Source organism: Carcharodon carcharias, chromosome 16 (genome assembly GCF_017639515.1).
Source record: "Carcharodon carcharias isolate sCarCar2 chromosome 16, sCarCar2.pri, whole genome shotgun sequence".
Taxonomy (NCBI): domain Eukaryota; kingdom Metazoa; phylum Chordata; class Chondrichthyes; order Lamniformes; family Lamnidae; genus Carcharodon; species Carcharodon carcharias.
Window position 1 is genome coordinate 2,109,154 of NC_054482.1, and position 22,106 is coordinate 2,131,259.

The following is a 22,106-nucleotide window of genomic DNA, read 5'->3' on the forward strand; positions in this document are numbered from 1 at the left end:
TTCCTTCACCGGCTGCGCTATAACAGAACCTCACCAATAGGCTTGATGCGAAGTTGTGGTACAGGGACTTCCCACTAATTACTCACTAAACAAGTCAGGAAATGCTAGGCCGAGTGTAGTCAGGTGTAAGTGAAATTAAATGGTGTGATAAGTGATCATTGCTGTCCAAGAAAATTGAATTTTATAAGGGCACAGTCTCATTCTTTCAGAACTTAATTCCTGTTGGAAATTTTAAATTTTTAACTTTTCCTTTCTGTCTCTCTGATCTTGATCCCATCTTTCCTAATCTTTTCTGTGCTAACTATACGTGGTTTAAATCTAATTTTTACTTTCAGTTTCTGGTTTAAGCTCTACCTGTCTGTGAAGATCCTCCAATCTGGTTGAAGAGCCTCACTGTTTCTTGCTCTACTCATGCATGTCTCAGATCTCCTGTACAGGGGCTGTGATTGGAGCAAATCTCTGGTCAAAAGACCACAAAAACTTCGAGCAGCTGTCAGTGTAGTGAATGATGAGTGCTGGTCCTTTGCCATTGGTTGCAAAATCTGGGCCGTTGTATTTTACATTGGAACTAGGGAAAGTTCGGTTATGGAATTAACTGTTTTGTTGACGAGTGTTGTACAATAGTTACCTTGTGTATATATTCAGTATAATGCCATAAAAAATGAACTGTAACAATCTGTGAAAGGACTTGGAAATGTTGTCAACTCCTAATAACGTAAATGGATGTTAGCCTTTCCATCCAGCAGAAAAGGAGCTCTGGACATCCGGTCTTGGGTTCTAAAGTTGTTTTTGGTAACCCCATAGTAAAAATAAGGCCAATTCTACTTTACAGATGTTTAATTTTTTAAAAATAAAATTAACAGAATATATCATCTTTTTACTGCATGTTTCTATTAAGCGGCATGTAAAATCATAAAATGCAGTATCTTTTTTCAATTTGCCAGGTTCTTTATTTTTTTCTCAGCCCTCCAGGTTTCCAGGTGGTCTGCAATGATTCTGCTGTGAGGGTAGGCACCTTTACCCCAGGTTACTGTCGGTGCTACTCTGAGCTGTTGTTGTAGATTTCATGGATCTGCAGTATATATTCTCATAGGCTTCATGTCATTTGTCTATGATCAGGCATTCACTTCTCTTGTCCAATATCTTGTTAAATGATAGTGCAACATGAAGATGATAACATAGACACCTTGGGCATAATCGGTACTGTAATTTTGTAAATGTTGCCATGTCTGTTTTTGAAAGGAGGAGTGATATGCACTTTAATGAGACGAGGCATGAATGGAAACTGATTTATGTTATATGCAGTAGGAATGAATACAATACAGTTCTCCAGTAAAGCTGTTCCTTCTAACATAAAAACATTAGGAATGAACAAATCTGTCATTCTCCTAGGTAAACTAATTTAAGTAAACAGTTCCCTAAGCTAACTGCCATTGTTTTTTAGACTATGAGCAGAATGGGTTCAGTCTACCACTTTTGAACTGCTGTGCCTGACTCGCTCACACTGTTGCCTACAAAAAGTCTTTTGTTTACTGTGCAGTGGGTATTTCATCCCTACTGGTTAGAAATAAAAAGATCAGCTACAGAGATGCTGGAAGACCTTTTGATTTAGGATTGAGATAAGGAGAAATTTGTTCACTGGAGAAGGTTGTGAAGCTTTGGAATTCTCTACCCCAGAGGGTTGTGGATGCTCAGTCATTGAGTATGTTCAGGGCTGAGATGGATAGATTTTGGCCCGTCAGGGTATTGAGCGATATAGAATGGGGATGGCAAAGTAGAGTTGAAGCAGAAGATTAGCCATGAGCGTATTAAATGGCAGAGCAGGCTGTAGGGGCTTAATGTTCTACTCTTAATCCTTATAGCAATAGCCAATTGTTAATTGCCAAATTTTTATGCACGTTATGTCAAACCATTTGTACTAGCCATTAGTGAGTAATGCTTTTGCTAGGGGAGTCCCTCTCTAATCTCTTTCTGCACCACCCTCCAATAGCTGATATGTTATATCACTACTGTTGAGCTGAACTCTGATTGCTGGCTACATTTGATGTATAAGAAATACAAATCGATAATTCTTTTCTCGAATGATGATGGTAAACCCAAGGAGTTTCAGTTAGCTGTTGTAAGAAAAAGGTAAAGAATGATGTTTTTCTGCAATCCCTATCCACTTTTACTATAACAGTAAACTTGAGATTGGAACGTTTTACTACCATTTAAGGTGCCATATAAATTCAAATTGTTGTTAATTCACCTTTGTGGAGGATTGAACCTGCGCCTCACCAGTTACTGTGGCACAGCATCTTGGTTCTGCAATATGTTGCATAGCCGCATTACCATAATATTATAGGATAGTCGTTATCCAGATTGATATTTTCATGCATGTAATGGTATTAAATATTTGAGAGTTTTAGATTGGAGTGGCACTTGTTTAAACTTGACCAGTTCCAGGTTTTCAGTATAAAACAGGAACAGGAAACTTTCTGAACCAGCTCCTTGTGGCTGAATTGCATAAACCTTGTATATATACATGTTTTAATTTCAGCAAAATAATAGAGATGCTAGACAGTATAACAGGATAGTTGCAGTGTTCTGCTTGTACAGTTAACGAGGCAGGTTTACAGCACAGGCTTTCCAAACAAATGAAGTGGTCGACATTTTTGTTTGAGATTCTTACTGTGTAATATATTTTCTTAGTGCTGCTGACCATTCAGAACTAAAATGGAATTGTCTTTATTGGATATTTTTATTTGTGCCTGGAGGATTCCTTTTGTTTGTCTTGGAATTTTCTCCTTACCTCATGCAACTTATCTGTGTTTGTATTTGTGACAATTTATTTTTTAGGAAATGCACCAACTTTAGGGAAATTTCAGGAGCCTGAGTAATTCAGCTTGGGCTAGTTTTTAATGTATTTTTATTTACTGATGTAGCATAGTGAAACACAAAACATACGAATATAAGAATTAGGAGCAGTAGTAGGCGATTTGGCCCCTCGAGCCTACTCCACCATTAAGTGAGATCATGGCTGATCTGAAATTCAAAAACATCATATATAAATATGAACGACCTGCCAAACTGGAAAATTTCCAGCTGTAACAGTGAAGTCTCATTTGGTAAAATCAGCATGGAGTTGAACTGTACAAACAAGAATGTTCTGGTTTGATTCCTGCTCTGCGAGAGTTTGCTGATCTCAAATGGGATGGTGGTATGGTGATATAATTGATCTCAGCGCCTATAGGTTAAGTAGGGCACCTCAGTAAGAATTCATACTTTTGGTTGCTGTCCAAGTTGTTCGGCCGTCTGCATTCGGGAAAATCCCACTTCTTGATAGACAGATCTGTAGCAATGTATTGCACACATTGTTTATCATTTGTGTTGTCACTGTTTTGTCTTTTCTCTTGCTAGCCTCCCCTTTTTACATTCTGCCCGGATTAGTGCTCTATATATATATGTGTGTGTGTGTGTGTGTGTATATATATATATATATAGCATATTTATCGGGATATATATATATATATATATCTATCCCGATAAATATGATATATATATATAGCGCTAATCTGGGATAAATGAACTGTAAGGAGTTTTGTGTTTATTTAACTGTTAAAGCTGTGTGTGGTGATGAGCTGTTAAATTTGCTAAATATTTTATACATTTGGAAAATGCACTGCTATATTGTGTATATATAATATAATCTAACATTTTAAATTTGTTTTTGCAGAAACGGAAGGTTTCAAGATTGATACAATGGGCACCTACCATGGTATGACACTGAAGTCTGTGACGGTAAGTGATGTTTCCCATTCTTATGAATCGAAATGAGTGGAGGTTTAGGATTTAAAATACAAATGTGCAATAAGTTTGTTTTGTTCAGATGGAACAGTGAGAGAAGAGAAATAGCAAATTGCCTTTTGTAAAATTCATTCAGCGAATGTGGTGTATTGCTGGCAAGACCAGCATTTGTTGCCCATCCTGAATTGCCCTCGGGAGGTTGAAGATGAACTGCCGTCACCTTAAGTACAACTAAGTGACTTGTGAAGCAATTTCAGAGGACAGTTAAGAGTTCACCATATTGTTTTGACCTGGAGCCATATATTCCAGTGCAGGTAAGGATATTAGCGAACCAGATAGGTTTTTTATGACAACCTGGTAGTTTAATGTTGACCATGATTAAACTAGCTTAGTATCCCAAACTTTATTTAACATTTTAAATTTAAATTCTCCAGCTGGCATAGTGGAATTTGAACTCATGGCTCTAAATCATTAGTCCAAGCCTTTGGATTACTAGCCCAGTAACATAATCACTACTGCCATACTCTGTAAATTGTTACATTTAAAAGACTGTGGTGCACATTTTTGCTCATAATTTAAGCAGTTGAAATAAGATCATTGATGACGTTGATTCTATTCTTTTCCTGAAAGGCTGAGCTACTTCTCATAAAAAACCTTTGTAAGTGGCATTTCTTTGAGGGAAATGCTACTGTAATTCCTTACAGTCCATTTTTAAAATTATTTTATTTTGCATGCTTAATTAGGTAATTGCTTCCCTCTGTGATGTCTTTTACTATTATTTCTCGCAATTTCGGGGAAACTGTGTTAAGCTGCATTTACTTGCACGACCCATGTGTAGACTTGGATTACTTATTTGAGAAATAGGGGCCCCTGGCAAGGAGCAGAGGGCTACTGTAAAGAAAATGTTGATAAATTGGACAAATAGCACAATATTATGTTTTATCACTTACAGTGACAGTTTTGGACACTCAGCTCCAGTGATGCACCATATTTTCAGTCTAAAGTGGTAACAGTGTGAAAACTAGCTTAAATGCAAGAAATGTGTGATACACCATTGATTTTAACAGGGCCAGAGCTATGATAATTACCTTCCAACTGTTGCAGGTGAGGTAAAAATTTACTAAGAAAATATTGAGTGACATAAAATGAATGGTGTAAGTCACTTGCTTCATACTGCTCCCTTCTTTTGCTGATCAAAATATTCACATTGAATAAGATTAACAGCGACTAGGTACATAGACTTTAAAGAAATGTAATATTTTGTAGCAGTCGGATGCAGTTGTGGGCGGCCAATAAAATAATTTTATTATTTTTATTGATTACTTAATATAAACACTTATGCAATAAAGACTGAACTACTATAATCCCTAATATTTTGTCCAGTAAATCTGGTAGCGTATTTCAAAGTGTTGCATCTCTCTGTACTTCAAATAATAGTAGTGCACAGTTTAATATTAGTCCCTGAAAAGCTAGGGATAAAGAAGTGCAGTTTTTAATTACCCTTCAAATGAACTTTTAAAGTAGATTTCCCTGAAAAATGAAGACTTCAGTACTTGCCAAGGTTTGTTTCTTCTGACTTATATAATTTGTGCATTGCTTGAAAAAAAGACAAACGTCAAAGCTTTTCGCCTGGCACTCATCAGTACACTTCGCAAGAATACCAATACTAGGGGAGAACAACAATTTATACTGCAAGAGACGAGAGTGCTGATTGGTTGGCAAGTGAACTCTGGTAGAGACATTGCCATGGAGAATGCACCAATTGATGACAAGTGACAGTTAACTGCAAATAATTTTTTGAAATTTAAGCCAGGCAGCTTGACCCTGTTTGGTCAAGGCATTGCCTTGAGGAATGAGCCAGTGAATGTCTGTCACTTATTTTGTTTAGCTGAAACAGATTCAATGTGTGTAGATGTTCTTTCTGCCTACAAAGATCAGGGCCCTGTGTATTAATATATGTAGCTTCCAGTACACACAAACGTGCCACACTGTGAGCCCAACTGGCAATCTTAAATTGGTTATCAGTGTAATTCTTAGCATACAAAGGATTATTTAGCAAATATTGTCCAATCGTGGACTTGCATCTAATGTTAGATACTGTGTCTTTATTCCCTATCATACCTATGACTGGTTCTGTACAACATAAATTGGCCAAATGGTTGAGTGAATTGTTATAACCAGTTTTGAGCAAGTTTTCCACATACACGGTGAAGGATTCCTTCACATTTGCAAAGGCCTTACAGGACTTGCATATCATTGGCAATGCTGTGTCCATGTGCTCATGTGACATTGCTAGCCTATTCACCAATATTCCACTTAAGGAAGCTATCAATATTTGTGCTGCAGCACTATATCATGGCGATCTAGACCTGCCACCATTGCTTGAATCAGTATTCATTGAACTTAAGAACTCGGCAACTCGCACAGTTGAGTTCAGTTTTAATGACACCATGTATGCCCAAATAGATGGTGCTGCGTGGGATCCCCTCTAGGCCCAGCTCTTGCAAGCATCTTTGTTGGGTTCCATGAGAAATGTCTTTGATAAAATGACATTTAACCGCCTACCCCTCGCATGGTTCTGAAATGTGGATGATATGTTCGCTGTATTTAAATCCGCAGCTGCATGTAACAATTTCATTTCATGGTTTAATGGGCTCCATCCTGCACTCAAATTCACCTAAGAAATGGAGCAGTCAAATGAACTCCCGCTCTTTGACGTACTAGTTGAGATATCGACCAGGAGGTTCTCTACCGCAGCCTATAGCAAGTCTATCTTTGCTGGTCAGTATATGTGTTGGGATTCTTACAGTTCCACATTCTATAAGATTGGGATAAAAACAAAAAACTGTGGATGCTGGAAATCCAAAACAAAAACAGAATTACCTGGAAAAACTCAGCAGGTCTGGCAGCATCGACGGAGAAGAAAAGAATTGAAGTTTCGAGTCCTCATGACCCTTCAGTTCTGGCAACCTTGCCAATAGACTTGATGGTGAAATAGGGCACATCAAGGGCATCTTGTGGGATAATGGCTACCCTGATCAGATCATTTGGCTCTGTATATCATGCAAACTCATGAACAGCCCTGAGGATGTCCCTTCTGGCCCTGAAAAGTACCCAGTCTACCTCAGATTACCCAGTCATTTTGGAAGAGCCAGTAAAATGATGGTATGGATAGCTTTCTTGAATTATGTAACTGACCATTTTGGTTGATGATCTCCAAATGCAGAACTGATGAGTCTCATAATTTATATAAATGGACCAAGTGACAAATCAGTCAGCAAGTGTAGTATCAGTTTTAGGGAAAATCTTCAGAACAATTTTGAGTGAGCAGTCTTAAGGGCATGAATTAAAGGAATTGTTTTACTTTCTGGAGATTGCACTTGATTTTATACACTTAGATTTTTAAAAAGCTTTTAACAAGTTTCACTTTGGGAATAAGTGACTGCAATAAAGACTTCTGAATAGTTTAAAGTTAAGCAGGGTAGTTGTTTATGGAAATTTTCCCATTTGATTAATTATGAACAGAGTCCTCACAAGTTGATCTTGGGTTATAGTTACTTTTAATACATACAAATGATTTTGAAGATACTATAAACAAACTCTTCAGATCTGCATTTAACTTTTAAAGGGAGGCAGAGTAACTAATGAGGACCCACAAATATTTTCAGAAGGACTTTTTGAGTAACTAAGCTAATGGCTGAGAATGTAGTTCTTTGAATGTAAAATTATTTGAATTGGAGCAGGGAAAGTGAAAAGGGATATGTGCTAACTGGCTTAATCCGAGAATGTGTTGATCAGGAATGAGTTTAATTTATTTCAGTTTTATCCAAGAATCAGACAGCCTAGTACTTGGCTGTGGTAAGAAAGGCAAATAGGAATGGAAGATACCTCAGAAGATCATATTGTTGCTGTACATGAGAATGGTCAGGTCCCAATCTGAAGTAGTGTGTGCAATCTGGTCACTGAATAGCTGGAAAGACGTTATTTCCCTTAAGTGAATACTAAAGTGAAAAATTAAGAAAACCAAGTACCAGAAATTTGAGCAGTGATTAAAGACAGGTTTAGTTTTCTTTGAAAATGTGAAACTTCTAGATGACCGAATTGAAAGTTTTAAGATTATGAAGGGAATTGAGAAAATTGACCCAAGCAAATTGTTTTAAACAATATCTATAAATTGTCCAATAGGATGAAATCTTCAAATATTGCTTGGTACAGGGTATAAACATTAGACATTAATAGTAAGTCGAGAAATTGGAACTTTTATAACTTTTATAACGAATGGGTAATAGAGTTGGAGAATAAATTACTAGGAAAGACCATTGAAATGAAAAGATTCAGTAATTAACAAGTTACGATACTGTTCAAATCCCACTGAAGAAAATTGTGAAACTGAATTCAATAAATGTGGTAATTAGTGAGCCAGTGCCAGATAAAATGACCATGAATGCTGCCAGGTTTTCTGGCTTACTTAAGTCCTTAGGACAGGCTTGTCCTTTCTTTTCAGTGGTTCCAGTCCCATGTTATATGGTTCATTCTTAATGTACTCAGGACAATGAATATACAGCCTTACCAGTGTTGTCCGTATCCTAAGAGTGCATAGAAAAAGTTTGAACCAATCAGATATTTTTGCAGATGGGATTATCATAAGATGATGAGCATCTGGGTGGATCTGCTTACAAAAGAGACTTGCCTTTACGTGGAAGAACCTGGTGAGCTGCAATGCAGGACTACATGCATGCTAAACAGTGGAAGCCACATGGGACAGAACAAAGCAACCTGACAATGAGCCAATCAAATCAAAGCTCTGCAGTTTTACCACATCCATTTGTGTGAATGGTGGTAGACAATTAAACAACCAAATGGAGGAAGACGCTGCACAAATACCCCCACCCTCATGATGGGGTAGCCCTGCATGTCAGTGCCAAAGGTAAGGCTGAAACATTTGCAACCATTTTCAGCCAGAATTGCTGACTGGATGTTATATCTCTGCCTCCTGAGGTCCCCAGCATCGCAGATAACAATCTTCAGCCAATTTGTTTTATTCCATGTGATATCAAGAAATGACTGAAGGCACTGGTTAAAGCAAAGACTGTGAACCTCAACAACATTCCAGCTGTTGCACCCCAAGCCGAGCTGTTTCAGTACAGCTACAATACCAGCATCTACCCAACAATGTGGAAAATTGCCCCAATATGTTCTGTCCACAAAAAGCAGGACAAATCGAATCTGGCCAGTTAACACTCCATCAGACTACTCTCTACCAGTGAACTGACAGGAGGTGTCATTGACAGTGCTATTAAGCGGCACTTTCTCAGCAACAGCATGCTTACCAGTGCTTATTTGGGTTCCACTGAGCCACTTGGCTCCAGATCTCATTACAGCCTTAGTGCAAATCTGGGCAAAAGAGCTGAATTTCAGAGGTAAGGGGACAGTGATGGCCCTTGGCTTCAAGCAGCTTTGGACTAAATGTGGCTTCAAAGGAACGTGGCAAAATTGAAGTCATTGCGGATTGGGGGAAAGATTTCCATTGGTTGGAGTCATACCTAGCATAGAGGAAGATAGTTTTTGGAGCCAATCATCTCAGACCCAGGAGGTTGCTGCAGGAATTCCTCAGGGTCCTCATAGCTGCTTCATCAATGACCTCTGTCCATCATAAGGCCAAAAGTGGATATGTTAGTTGATGATTTCAGTGTTCAGTACCATTCGCAAACCTTCAGATACTGAAGCATCTGTGTCGCCATGCAGCAAGACTTAGACAGCATTCAGGCTGGTGCTGATATGTTGCAAGTAACAACATTTGTGCCCCATGAAAGCCAGGCAATGGCCAATTCCAACAAGAACCTACCATCTCACTTGATGTTTCTCCTCCAACCACTTGTACATAAACAGAAAGGTGTTTATGATTTGCTTTCCCCTTGTGAGCGATGGTGTATTTCCCAACCCCTCGGTTTTGGTATGATCCCATTTCTATTAATAACCTCACAACAAATTTGAGATAGAATGAGCTCAAAGGGTCACTTTATTTGCACACACTCAAATCGTGGGAGGAAGGTCGCAACGTTGCCTCCTTTGCATTCATACAATAAAACAGGGATAGGGAAAAGAAAGATTTACAGTGCAGAGACCCCAGAGAAAATGTTTCACGTGGGTTCCAGAGTCTATAATCAACACCCAATGTGGTACTCCATCACAGAGGTCTGTGAGCTGAAAACCAGTGCTGGATAATTCACTTTTCTGGCGGTGTTGACTTCACACAATGAGATGGGTATGCAGATTCAGTCTTGTAGGCAATGGTACAGGCTTTTTAGGAGATTGTGTAGATGGGGCTAAGTGACCAAGTTGGGCCAGAGCTCATTTCTGTGAGGCTGCTTGTAGGATGGTAAACAACAAAATGACTTTGCAGTTCCACCAGACAATATTACTGGTTCCACAAACTAGAAGCCCATGTCACATGACTTTCACTCTTCCATGTCTTTGACAAGGGGTATATATCCGTTGTCTAGGTCCCCAAGATTGTTAACACTCTCGGCCATTCAGAATTTAAAGGGAGGTTGCCAGGGCCCTTTGTCCTAGCAGGTGAGTAGATTTCGCTTGATCAGCCTGGATTATGAAATGCAGATGGCCTTTGTATAGCTCTCTCCAAATTTGCTCTGTGCAGCCCACAATGTGGTTCTTAATGAGGTGCAAGTTTCCCTGATACTGCCAGGTAGCTTCTTTTCTTCAGAGGTCACCGACAGACATAGATTCAGCTATTTTAAGGTCTTTGTCTAGTTTTAAATTTTTAGAGATAGCCAAAAGCATATCTGCATAGATTTAAAAAAATATATACAGGGTGAGATGTTAATCCCCTCACAAACATCCATGTTTTTGTCACTACCAGATTTGACTTTCAAATCTTCTCCTGACCAGCTTTCCAAACCTGCATGTATGTAGACTCTAGTTCACCTAATACTTTGCTGCTTGAATGCTATCTCACAAATCCTTTCGTTCCTCACCTCTGTTCTCTCTGATGCATATTGCTTCCTGATCCCCCACTTCCTCAAATTTAAGCATGTTAAAAATCCCTCCATGACATCACTCATACAAAGTTATAATCTTCTTGAGCACTAGAATGTCCACTCCCTCCAAAAACATTCTATTCCTCTGACTTTGGCCTCTGCATAATTCCGTCACTTAGGTTGACTATTGGTGCCCTTGCCTTCAGTTGCTTAAGCCCTTTCTCAGGAACTCGGTGCCTAAGCCCCTCTGCTTATCTACCTTCCTCTCTTCCTTTAAAACCTATGTCTCGCCTAGCATTGGTCACTTTTTTGCTGAACGTTTTTCCCTTTTGCCTCTGAGATTTACCATAGAACCTCTCTTTCTGCATTAAAAGGGCATAAAAATGTAAATTATTTGTTAGAAAATATCATGGCTATAATTCTGCTAGCTTGTAGATCTGAAGAAAATGGCAGGATTCTGACCTATTCTGTATCCAAGGGTTAGAGGTACTTAAGGAAAAGTTGAAATTGGGTGATGCTAACTATAATTCAGCTACAGCTACTGGTCCTAGTGGTGGCTTAGTTGGTAAAGCAAGAGTGTAGCTGACCATGCAGATCAGAAGAACCAAACTTGGTTCCCAAGCTAATTGTTGTGTGCTCCAATTGATCTTAGTTCCCTTAACAAGGGAGTGGGGAAAGTAATTATGAATACTTTCAATATTCTACACTAGCACAATCAGCAGTTTTAGAATTTGTAGAGACCAGGCTTCCGAGTGAATTCAAAGAATTTCAATCTGTGATCTTAGCTTCCTGACAATAGGATAGTCTCACTAACATTACACTGCTTCAGAATCATGCAGCTTGATTGTTGGATTCTTAACATGAGATTGAACTGATACAAGCTGTGAATTCCACGTTTGATATAATGACTGTTATCATGGTCTTTGATAGGGCATTCATGAACTTCATTGCTAATGCAGACAATGTAGAATGTCAAAGTCAGGCAGGAAGGGGCTGACACTTGGAAGTGATAAACTTGCTATGAACTTTAAGCAAGCAGTTGCACTGTACCAATCCCAATAATGAAATGTAACTGTTCTTGTTTGGGGCATATGTCATGACATATAGCATTGGCCAATTTACAATACAGTTGAGTTGGCACTGTAAAGTGGACAGTGCTTCTGTTCTAAGTATAGTTAGGAACAGTTCGTAATATTCTGGACAACAATGGTATCAATATAATATGGCGCATAATGCACAAAGCAGGTATGCTGCTAACAGTAGAAATCTATGTCAGTGTTCTTGTATTGATAGTGAATGACCTGATCGGGATCTTAAGGAACAGGATGTAGCCTCATGATTGAGCTTTTATCATGAATTGCCACTGAATTTTTAAAATTGATGTTCATTAGAAAGAGATTTTGTGACTGATGTAAAACAGAGGGTAAATCAGTTTTATTTTAGGAATTGGGAATGTTGATCATTAACTAGTGGTGGCCTGTTCAGATCTTAGAACAAGTGTTTCCTTTGCACTTGTCATTTCCACAAGATGATCCACATGTTCTGCACTGAAAAAAAAAACCGCTACCACCATCTACTTAAACATTAGCAGGGTATTGGCACTTTGCCTCGTAGCTGCCATTGGAAAGCCTGGCTGTTGAGACTGCCAAATTAACTGAACATACTTTCTTCAATGGCAGAAACCTTTTGATCTTATTTTACCTTTTAAAGCCTATAATGCTAAACCTTATTTTATGGATACCAAACTCATGCCCATAATTCATTAGGTGTGACATTTTGATGCCTTGACTTTGTTAGGGAACAGTGCTAGTCTCCCCATAGTATGAAATAATTCAAATATGATTAGGAATGTCAGAATATGAATTGACTGAATAAGGTAAGATGAGTTTTTTTCCAGAGTTGAAAAATTTATTTTTTGTTCATGTACTCTCTTCCACTCCCACTCCGAAAGGAGCAGCTGTAAGCCATTGCCTTTGGTTCCTGTCACAACCTCCATTCCCTAGCCACTGACTCCATCATTCTTTTTGGTTACTGTCAAGGTTGAATCAGACTGTTCTCAACCTCAGTGCCTATTTGACCATGAAATGAGTTTTCAGCCACATATCTGTGCTAGCACTAAAACTGTTTATTTCTGCCTCCATAACATTGCCTGATTCCTCCCTATCTCGTCTCATTTGCTGTTGAAGTCGTCAACTATGCCTTTGTTACTTCTAGACTTAACACTTCTAGCATACTCCTGGCCAGCTTCCATGTTCTACCCTCTGTCAAGTTTAGGTCACCCAAAACTCTGCTGCCCATGCCTTAACTCGCACCAAATACCTTTCTTCCCATATGGGCTGTACACCCCTCCCTACTGTACTTTCTGACCTATGCTGGCTCCTGGTTAAAACATCATTTCAATTTTAAAGTTGTCATCCTTGTTTTCAAACCCCTCTATGGCCTCACTCCTCTCTATTTCTGTAATCACCTTGAGCCCCAAAACTCTCCTAGATAACCATGCTCCTCTAATTCTGACTTCTTGAGCATGCCCATTTTTAATTGCTCCATTGGTGGCTGTACCTTCAGCTGCTCTGGACTCTAAACTCTGAAACTCCCTCCAAACCCCTCTTCACATCGCCTGCCTCACTTCCCTCCTTTAAGACACTTGTTATTAAAACCTACCACTTTGACAAAACTTTTGGTCATCTTTCCTAATATCTCCTTATGTGATTTGGTTTTGTATTTTACTTTATAATAGAAACATAAGAATACGAGAACATAGGAGCAGGAGTAGGCCATTTGGTCATTCAAGCCTGCTGTGCCATTCAACAAGATCATGGCTCATCTGGTTATGGTCTCAGCTCCACTTTCCCGTCTGGCCCCTTGACTCCCTTGCCTACCAAAAATCTAACTCTGCCTTGAATAAATTCAAAGACCCAGCCTCCACTACTTGCTGGGGAAGAGAATGCCACACACCAACAACCCTTTGGAAGAATAAATTCCTCCTTATTCCTGTCTTAAAAGGGAAACCTCTTATTGTTAAACTGTGTCTCTTAGTTTTGGTCTCCCCCACAAGAGGAAACCTTTCAAGTCCCCTCAGGATCTTCCATGTTTCAATAAGATCACCTCTCATTTTTCTAAACTCTAGTGGCATAGGCCTAACCTGTTGAATATTTCTTCATAAGACAGCCCCTTCATCCCAGGAATGAGTCCAGTGAACCTTCTGTGAACTGATTCTAAAGCAATTAAATCTCTTTAAATAAGGAGACCAAAACTGCAAACAGTACCCCAGATATGGTCTCACTAAGGCCCTGTAAAGCAGTAGTAAAAGTTCCCTACTTTTATATTCCATTCCTCTTGCAATAAATGCCAGCATTCTACTGAGTTCTGCAATCTTTTTTCATTCAAATAGTATACTGCTTTCTATTCTTCCTGCAAAAGTAAATAAGTCCACATTTATCCACGTTATACTCCAAATTTTTGCCCACTCACTTAACCTGTCTATATCCCTTTGCAGACACTTTACCTCATGTGTTAACTTACTTTCTTGCCTACCTTGGTGTCATCAGCAAATTTAACTGACATACATTTGATTTCTTCATCCAAGTCATTGATATAGATTGTAAACAGTTGAGGGCAAGCACTGATGCCTATGGCACCCCACAAGTTAAAACTTGCTAATCCCAAAAAGACTCATTTATCCCTTCAATCTTTTATCCATGCTAATATGTTACCCGCTACACCATGTGCTCTTATCTTATTTAGTAATCTTTGATGTGGTACATTAGCAAAAGCCTTTTGGAAGTCCAAGTATGCTACATCTACCAGTTCCCCTTTATCCATAGAAACAGAGAAAACAGGAGCAGGAGTAGGCCATTCAGCCCTTTGAGTTTGCTCCGCCTAAAGTGCTCCCAATCCTCAGGTCTGTTGATTCTGTTTTTTCTGGCCAATTTGTATGCCTCTTCCTTGGAACTAATGCTATCTCTAATTTCCCTTGTAAGCCATGATTTGGCCACCTTTCCTGTTTTACTTTTGAGCCAGACAGAAATAAACAATTGTTGTAGTTCACCCATGCGCTCTTTGAATGTTTGCCATTGCCAATCCACCATCATCCTTTTAAGTAACGTTTCCTAATCCATCATAGCCAACTCACAGCTCATACCATTGTGGTAAAGTGCTGGGACCACAACTTTTCACTTTATACATTAATGATCTAGATGAAGGAACAGAGGGCATCCTGGCTAAGTTTGCAGAGGATACAAAGATAGGTGGAGGGACAGGTAGTATTGAGGAGGTGAGGAGGCTGCGGAAGGATTTGGACAGGTTGGGAGAATGGCCAAAGAAGTGGCAGATGGAATACAACATGGGGAAGTGTGAGGTCATGCACTTTGGTAGGAAGAACAGAGGCATAGACTATTTTCTAAATGGGAAGCGAATTCAGAAATCTGGAGTGCAAAGGGACTTGGGAGTCCTAGTCCAGGATTCTCTTAAGGTTAACTTGCAGGTTGACGCAGTAGTTAGGAAGGCAAATGCAATGTTGGCATTTATTTCGAGAGGACTAGAATATAAAAGCGGGGATGTGCTGCCGAGGCTTTATAAGGCTTTGGTCAGACCACATCTAGAATATTGTGAGCAATTTTGGGCCCCGTATCTCAGGAAGGATGTGCTGGCCCTGGAGAGGGTCCAGAGGAGGTTCATGAGAATGATCCCAGGAATGAAAGGCTTAACATATGAGGAACGTTTGAGGACTCTGGGTCTATACTCGATGGAGTTTAGAAGGATGAGGGGGGATCTGATTGAAACTTACAGAATACTGAAAGGCCTGGATAGAGTGGACGTGGGGAAGATGTTTCCATTAGTAGGAGAGACTAGGATCCGAGGGCACAGCCTCAGAGTAAAGAGAAGACCTTTTAGAACAGAGATGAGGAGAAACTTCTTTAGCCAGAGAGTGGTGAATCTATGGAATTCATTGCCACAGAAGGCTGTGGAGGCCAGGTGATTGAGTGTATTTAAGACAGAGATAGATAGGTTCTTGATTGGTAAGGTGATCAAAGGTTACGGGGAGAAGGCGTGAGAATGGGGTTGAGAAACTTATCAGCCATGATTGAATGGCAGAGCAGACTCGATGTGCCGAATGGCCTAATTTTAGCTCCTATGTCTTATGGTAGTTTCCTTTATTAAGACTTAGGACCCTAGTCTCAGAATCAACTACGTCACTCTCCATCTTGATGAAGAATTCTATCATATTATGGTTGCTCATCCTCAAGGGGCCTCACACAACTAGATTGCCAGTTATTCCTTTCTCATTACACGATACCCAGTCTAGACTGACCTGTACTCTACTTGGTTCCTCAATGTATTGGTCCAGAAAAACATCCTGTAATACACTCCAGGAATTCCTCCTCTACAGTATTGTTACTACTTTGATTTGCCCAGTCTATATGCAGATTAAAGTCACCCATAATTATAAATGTTTCTTTATTGCACGCATTTCTAATTTTCTGTTTAATGCCACTCCCAACATCACCACTACAGTTTGAGGGTCTATATATAGCCCCCACTAACTTTTTTGCCCCTTAATGTTGCTCAGCTCTACCCATACAGATTCCACATTGTCGGAGCTAATATCTTTCCTCACCATTGCGTTAATTTCCTCTTTAACCAGCAATGCAGCTCCACCACCTTTTCCTTTTTGTTTGTCCTTCCTAAATACTGAATACCCCTGGATGTTCAGTTCCATCTCTGGTCACCCTGCAGCCATGTCTCCGTAATCCTGATATTATCATACCTGTTTACATCTATTCGCACGGTTAATTCATCCACTTTTATTGCAGATGCTCCTCACATTAAGGCAGAAAGCCTTAAGGTTTGTCTTTTTAACGTTACTTGTCCCGTTCCCACTATTTTTCACTGAGGCCCTGTTTGATTCTTGCCCTTGATTTCTCTGCCTGTCACTTTTCTTATTCCCCTTTCTGTCTTTTGTTGTTGTCCTTGATTCCCCCTACTCTGACTCCTTACATGGGCTCCCATCCCCCTGCCGTTGTGGTTTAAACCCTCCCCAACCACTCTAGCAAATATTCCCCAAGACATCAGTCCCGGTCCTGCCCAGGTGTAACCTGTCCAGTTAGTACTGGTCCCACCTCCCCCAGAACCATGTCCCAATGTCCCAGGAACCTGAAACCCTCCCCCTCACACCATCTCTTCAGCCATGTAGTCATCCGATATATCCTGCTATTTCTACTCTGACTAGCACATGGCACTGGTAGTAATCCTGAGATCACTAGCTTTGGGGTCCTATTTTTCAGCTTACTTGCTAACTCCCTATATTCTGTTTTTCGGATCTCATCCCTTTTTTTAACCTATGTAATTTGTACCAGTGTGTACCACGACCACTGGCTGTTCATCCTCCTCCTTCAGAATGTGCTGTAGCCACTCGGATATCCTTGACCCTAACACCAGGGAGGCAACATACTATCCCGGAGTCTTGTTTGTGGCCACAGAAACGCCTATCTATTCCCCTTACAATTAAATTCTTTATAACTATTGCATTCCCACACTTCTTACTCCTCCCCTGTGGAGCAAAACCAACTGTGGTGCAATGAATTTGGCTGTTAATGCTTTCCCCTGAGAGGCCATTTCCCTCAACAGTATCCAAAGCAGTATATCTGTTTTGCAGAGGAATAGCCACAGGAGATTCCTGCACTGTCTGCCTAGTCCTCTTGCTTTGCCTGGTGGTCGCCCATTCCCTTCCTGCCTGTGAACTCTCAGCCTGCGGTGTGACCACTTCTCTATATGTGCTATCCATGATACTCTCCACCTCGCAGATGCTTCAGAGTGTCCCCAGCTGTCGCTTCAGCTCCGAAACTTGGGCTTCCAGGAATTGTAGCTGAAGACACTTCCCGCACTCATGCTGGCCCCAGGCACTGGAAATGTTTCTGGCTCCCTACGTAGAGCAGGAGGAGCATACCAAGGCTCTGAGCTCCCCTGCCATGACTTACATATTTAAACTAAATTAAACCTTTTGAATGATACTTAATATCAAATAATATCAAATACTCTAGGTCCTTTCGTCCCTGCTTCTTGCTATTACAGCCCTTACAATATAGCCCTTACAAATGATGAACCACAAAGTAAGAACTTAAAAACTATAAGCGATAAAAGTAGTAAGTTCTTACCTGACCGTACTTACGGTACTCAAAGGGTCACCTTGGTCCCTCCTCACCGAAGTCTCAGAGTAGTACTCCAGTGCAGACTGTGATGCTGACTGCAGGACGCTCTTCCCAGACGGCTTCACAGTGCTGCTGACTGCAGGACACTTTTCCCAGACGGCTTCACCGCGATGCTGACTGCAGGACACTCTTCCCAGACGGCTTCACAGCAATGCTGGCTGCAGGACACTCTTCCCACCTTGAATATCACTGTTGATGAGTTAAGCACGATTTCCCTTTTATAAAGCCATGTTCGCTCTGCTTGATCAAATCGTGATTATCTAAGTATCTGGCTATAATTTCCTTAATACTGGATTCTAGCACTTTCCTCATGACATGTTAGGCTAACTGGCCAGCAGTTTCCTGCTTTCTGCCTTCCTCCTTTCTTGAATAAACATGGTACATTAGCTATTTTCCAATCTGCTGGAATCGTTCCAGAATCTAATGAATTTTGGAAGATTATAACCAATGCATCTGCTATCTGTGCCACCACTTCTTTAAGACCCTCGATGCAGGCTACCTGGTCCTGGGGACTTGTCAGCCTCTAGGTCTAATAGTTTTACTAACACCCTTTCTCTGGTGATGGTGATTGTATTAAGTTCATCCCTCCCTACCACCTCTTGATTTTCAAGAATCTTGGGGAATTTTCTAAGTTCTCTACCTGTTCAATGCCTCTGCCATTTCTTTGTTTTCCATTATCAATTCCCTAGACTCAGGACCAACAATAGCTTTAGTTACTTTTCTTATCAAATACTTGTAGAAACTTTTACTATTTGTTTTTATATTACTAGGTAGCTTTCTCTAATACTCTGCTTTCTGCCTCTTTATTGTCTTTTTAGTCATTCTTTGCTGGTTCATAAAACCTGTCCAATCCTCTGATCTACCACTAATCTTTGCAGATTTGTACAGTGTTTCTTTCAATTTAGTACTATTCTTAACTTCCTTATTTAGCCACAGTGCATCATTCTCAAAGAACCTTTCTTTATCACTGGGATAAATCTTTTCTGAGCATTATTAAATATCGCTTTAAAAGTCTGGCACTGCACTCTATTGTGCTACCTTATAACCTAGTTTCCCAGCTCACCTTAGCCAGCTCTGCCTTCATACTCTCATAGTTACCTTTATTTAGGTCTAACACACCAGTCATGGACCCACACTCCATTTCGAACTGAACATGAAATTCTATCACGTTGTGATTGCTGTCACCGAGAGGCTCCTTTACCATGAGTTTATTGATTAATCCTGACTCTCTGCACATTACCAGGTCTAGGATAGTCTGCTCCCTAGTTGGCTCTAGAACCTACTACACTAAGAAAATGTCCCAAAAATACACTATGAACTTATTTTCCAGGCTGTCATTGCCAATCTGGTTTTTCCAATCTAGATGCAGATTAAAGTCACCCATGATTGTCGTGGTACCTTTCTTACACACTCCATTTCTTCCTGCATGCTCTCTCCTATAGAGCAACTACTGTTAGGGTGCCTATAAACTACTCCTATAAGTGACCTCTTACCTTTACTATTTCTTAACTGTACCCAAGCTGGTTTTACATCTTGCTTTTTGAAGCTAAGGTCTTCTCTCAGTACTGAACTAATGTCATCCTTGATTAACAGAGCTACCCCACCACCTTTTCCTAGTTTCCTGCTGTTCCAATATGTCAAAAGTCCTTCAATATTCAGGTCCCAGCCCTGGTCACCTTTCAACCATGTCTCTATAATTTACATCACGTCCTTCATATTTATCTCTGTCTATGCTAACAATTCACCCCTTTTGTTACAAATGATACATGCATTCTGATTCAGGGCCCCTTAAACTCCTTTTTTTTAGCATTTTCTGCTTCATCTGCTGGTGCACTCTTATTGTATGTTCTGTCCCTTCCTGTCTCACTACGGAACTCATTACCCAAATTGCTGCCCTACACCACTACTTTGTTGTTTCCCTTTACTATATCTCCTCTCACATGATCCCTTCCCCGCCACCCCCCCCTCCCTTTCGCTCTTTCCTAGTCCTATTTATGTCATTGGTACCTACATGAACCATGACCACTGGACCCTCCCCCTCCTACTGCAAGTTCCTCTCCAACCCAGAGCAGATTTACTTAACCTTGGCACCAGACAGGCAGCACAGCTGTGTGGACTCGCTGTTTTCTACAGTTGAGTGTATCTATCCCCCTGACTATTCTGTCTGCTATCACTACCACTACCATATTCCCCTTCGCTACTCCCACTTGAGTGTCATCCTTCATCATGGTATCATGGTGATTCCACTCATCCATCTTGCAGTTCTTCTCCTCATCTGCATAGGTAGCAAGCACCTCATACCTTTTGGACAAAGCCAGGGGCTGAGGCTCCTCCATCCCTTCATGCTGGTTCCCCTTACCTGCCTGACTTGTAGTCACCCCCTCTTGCCCTGACCACTGACTAACCCTAAGGCTCTCCCTAACTTCATGGGAATGATGGCCTCCTGGAATAAAGTGTTCAGTTAACTCCTTCCCCCTCTCTGATGCCCTGCAATGTCTGCAATGCCCTGCAATGTCTGCAATTCAGACTCCAGCTCAGAAACTCGGAGCCAAAGTTACCGACATTTTTGCAGATATGGTTGTCTGGGATTGCAGTACATTTCAGATTTCCACGTGTTGCAGTCATGGCACACCACCAGCCCTGCCACTTCCATCCAGCCTTATTTATTTGTCTATTAGTTAATAATTTACACAGATAAAGTAACAAAGTTGCACTTGCCTAGCTTGGAGATGAGGAATGAAACTCACCAACCGTGGAGGCTGAAAAAGTAGAAAGAGGAGCATCTCTCTGCTCCTTTGTCCCGAATTCCCACCTGAAACGAATTCCTAACTCTTCATTCAATCTACGCCTCACTCAGGTGTAGTCTCTTGTTTACTCCTTTCTGCATAATGCTGCTATGGAATACCTTGGGGCATTTTATCATGTTAAAGGTGCTCTATGAATAAAAGTTGTTACTGCATCAGGTGAAGACTTAACCTGAATTGATTATTGAGTTTTCAGGATGTTGTTCTTTGCGTGAGTAGTCTTGGCTACTAATATCCTTTTTGATTCCAGGCTTATTGCCCAGATCCTCTTTGGTGCTGCATTCAACCTGTGAAGATCCAAATGATTTGTAACTGGGCAGATGGCTTTATAATGGTGCTGTTTAATACAGTACCTCCTGTTCCTTCATTTATAATGGTGCTGTTTAATACAGTACCTCCTATTCCTTCATTTATAATGGTGCTGTTTAATACAGTACCTCCTATTCCTTCATTTATAATGGTGCTGTTTAATACAGTACCTCCTATTCCTTCATTTATAATGGTGCTGTTTAATACAGTACCTCCAATTCCTTCATTTATAATGGTGCTGTTTAATACAGTACCTCCTATTCCTTCATTTATAATGGTGCTGTTTAATACAGTACCTCCTATTCCTTCACTTACCAGCTTGCTTTCTCACTCCAGCTGCTTCTTTGTTATGAGGTTTGTATAATTGATACTCATTTGGCAGTTGATCTTCATCATGGATCATATTGTTTTCAGGCAAGAAAATATCAAAAATAAGAGCTAGCTTTCAAAGTTCCCCATCAAATGAGTATTATGTATAGATTGATGTAGGTTAGATGTATTATACAACACAACCTACAAAAGTTCATTGTAACATATTAGAGTACCTGATGGGTTTTGACACATGAAAGGTTTTGGATAATGTAACTTGAAGTCATTTTATTTAGCAGCTATTTGCCCTCACAAAGTAGAGGAAGTGAGGGAAAAACATTTGTATTGAAATCTGCTGTGGTCATTCTTTGTGAGTTAAAGTTGTCATCTGATGTATGCAAGGGAGGTTTCCATTCTGGATTAATGTTGCAGGTGGAATGAAATACATTTGGAACATATTACATTTTTATTTATGTGCAAATAAAGAAATTGCAGATTCTGTTTTCCAAACAGTGGAGAATTTGGTTAGTCATCCTGATGGCAAACAAATATTTATATGTACAGTATAAAGTCATAGGTGATTGATTACAAATGATTCATGTTGATAATTTTCGATGACCTGAATATTTTATATCCCTATGTCTGCATACTTCCACTTCAGATAAGCTTTAGCAGATTGATTATTTTCCTTT

At 40.1% G+C, this 22,106-nt stretch overlaps 1 protein-coding gene across 1 annotated transcript in view; it reads left to right on the forward strand.

Moving 5' to 3' along the window:
* The window catches only part of cdc73 (cell division cycle 73, Paf1/RNA polymerase II complex component, homolog (S. cerevisiae)), a 384,146-nt gene that overhangs the window by 79,272 nt on the left and 282,768 nt on the right, over positions 1–22,106 (forward strand). The window contains exon 10 of the mRNA XM_041207677.1: positions 3,716–3,780. Within this exon, the coding sequence (XP_041063611.1) occupies positions 3,716–3,780 (65 nt within the window). The remainder of the gene's footprint in view (positions 1–3,715; positions 3,781–22,106) is intronic.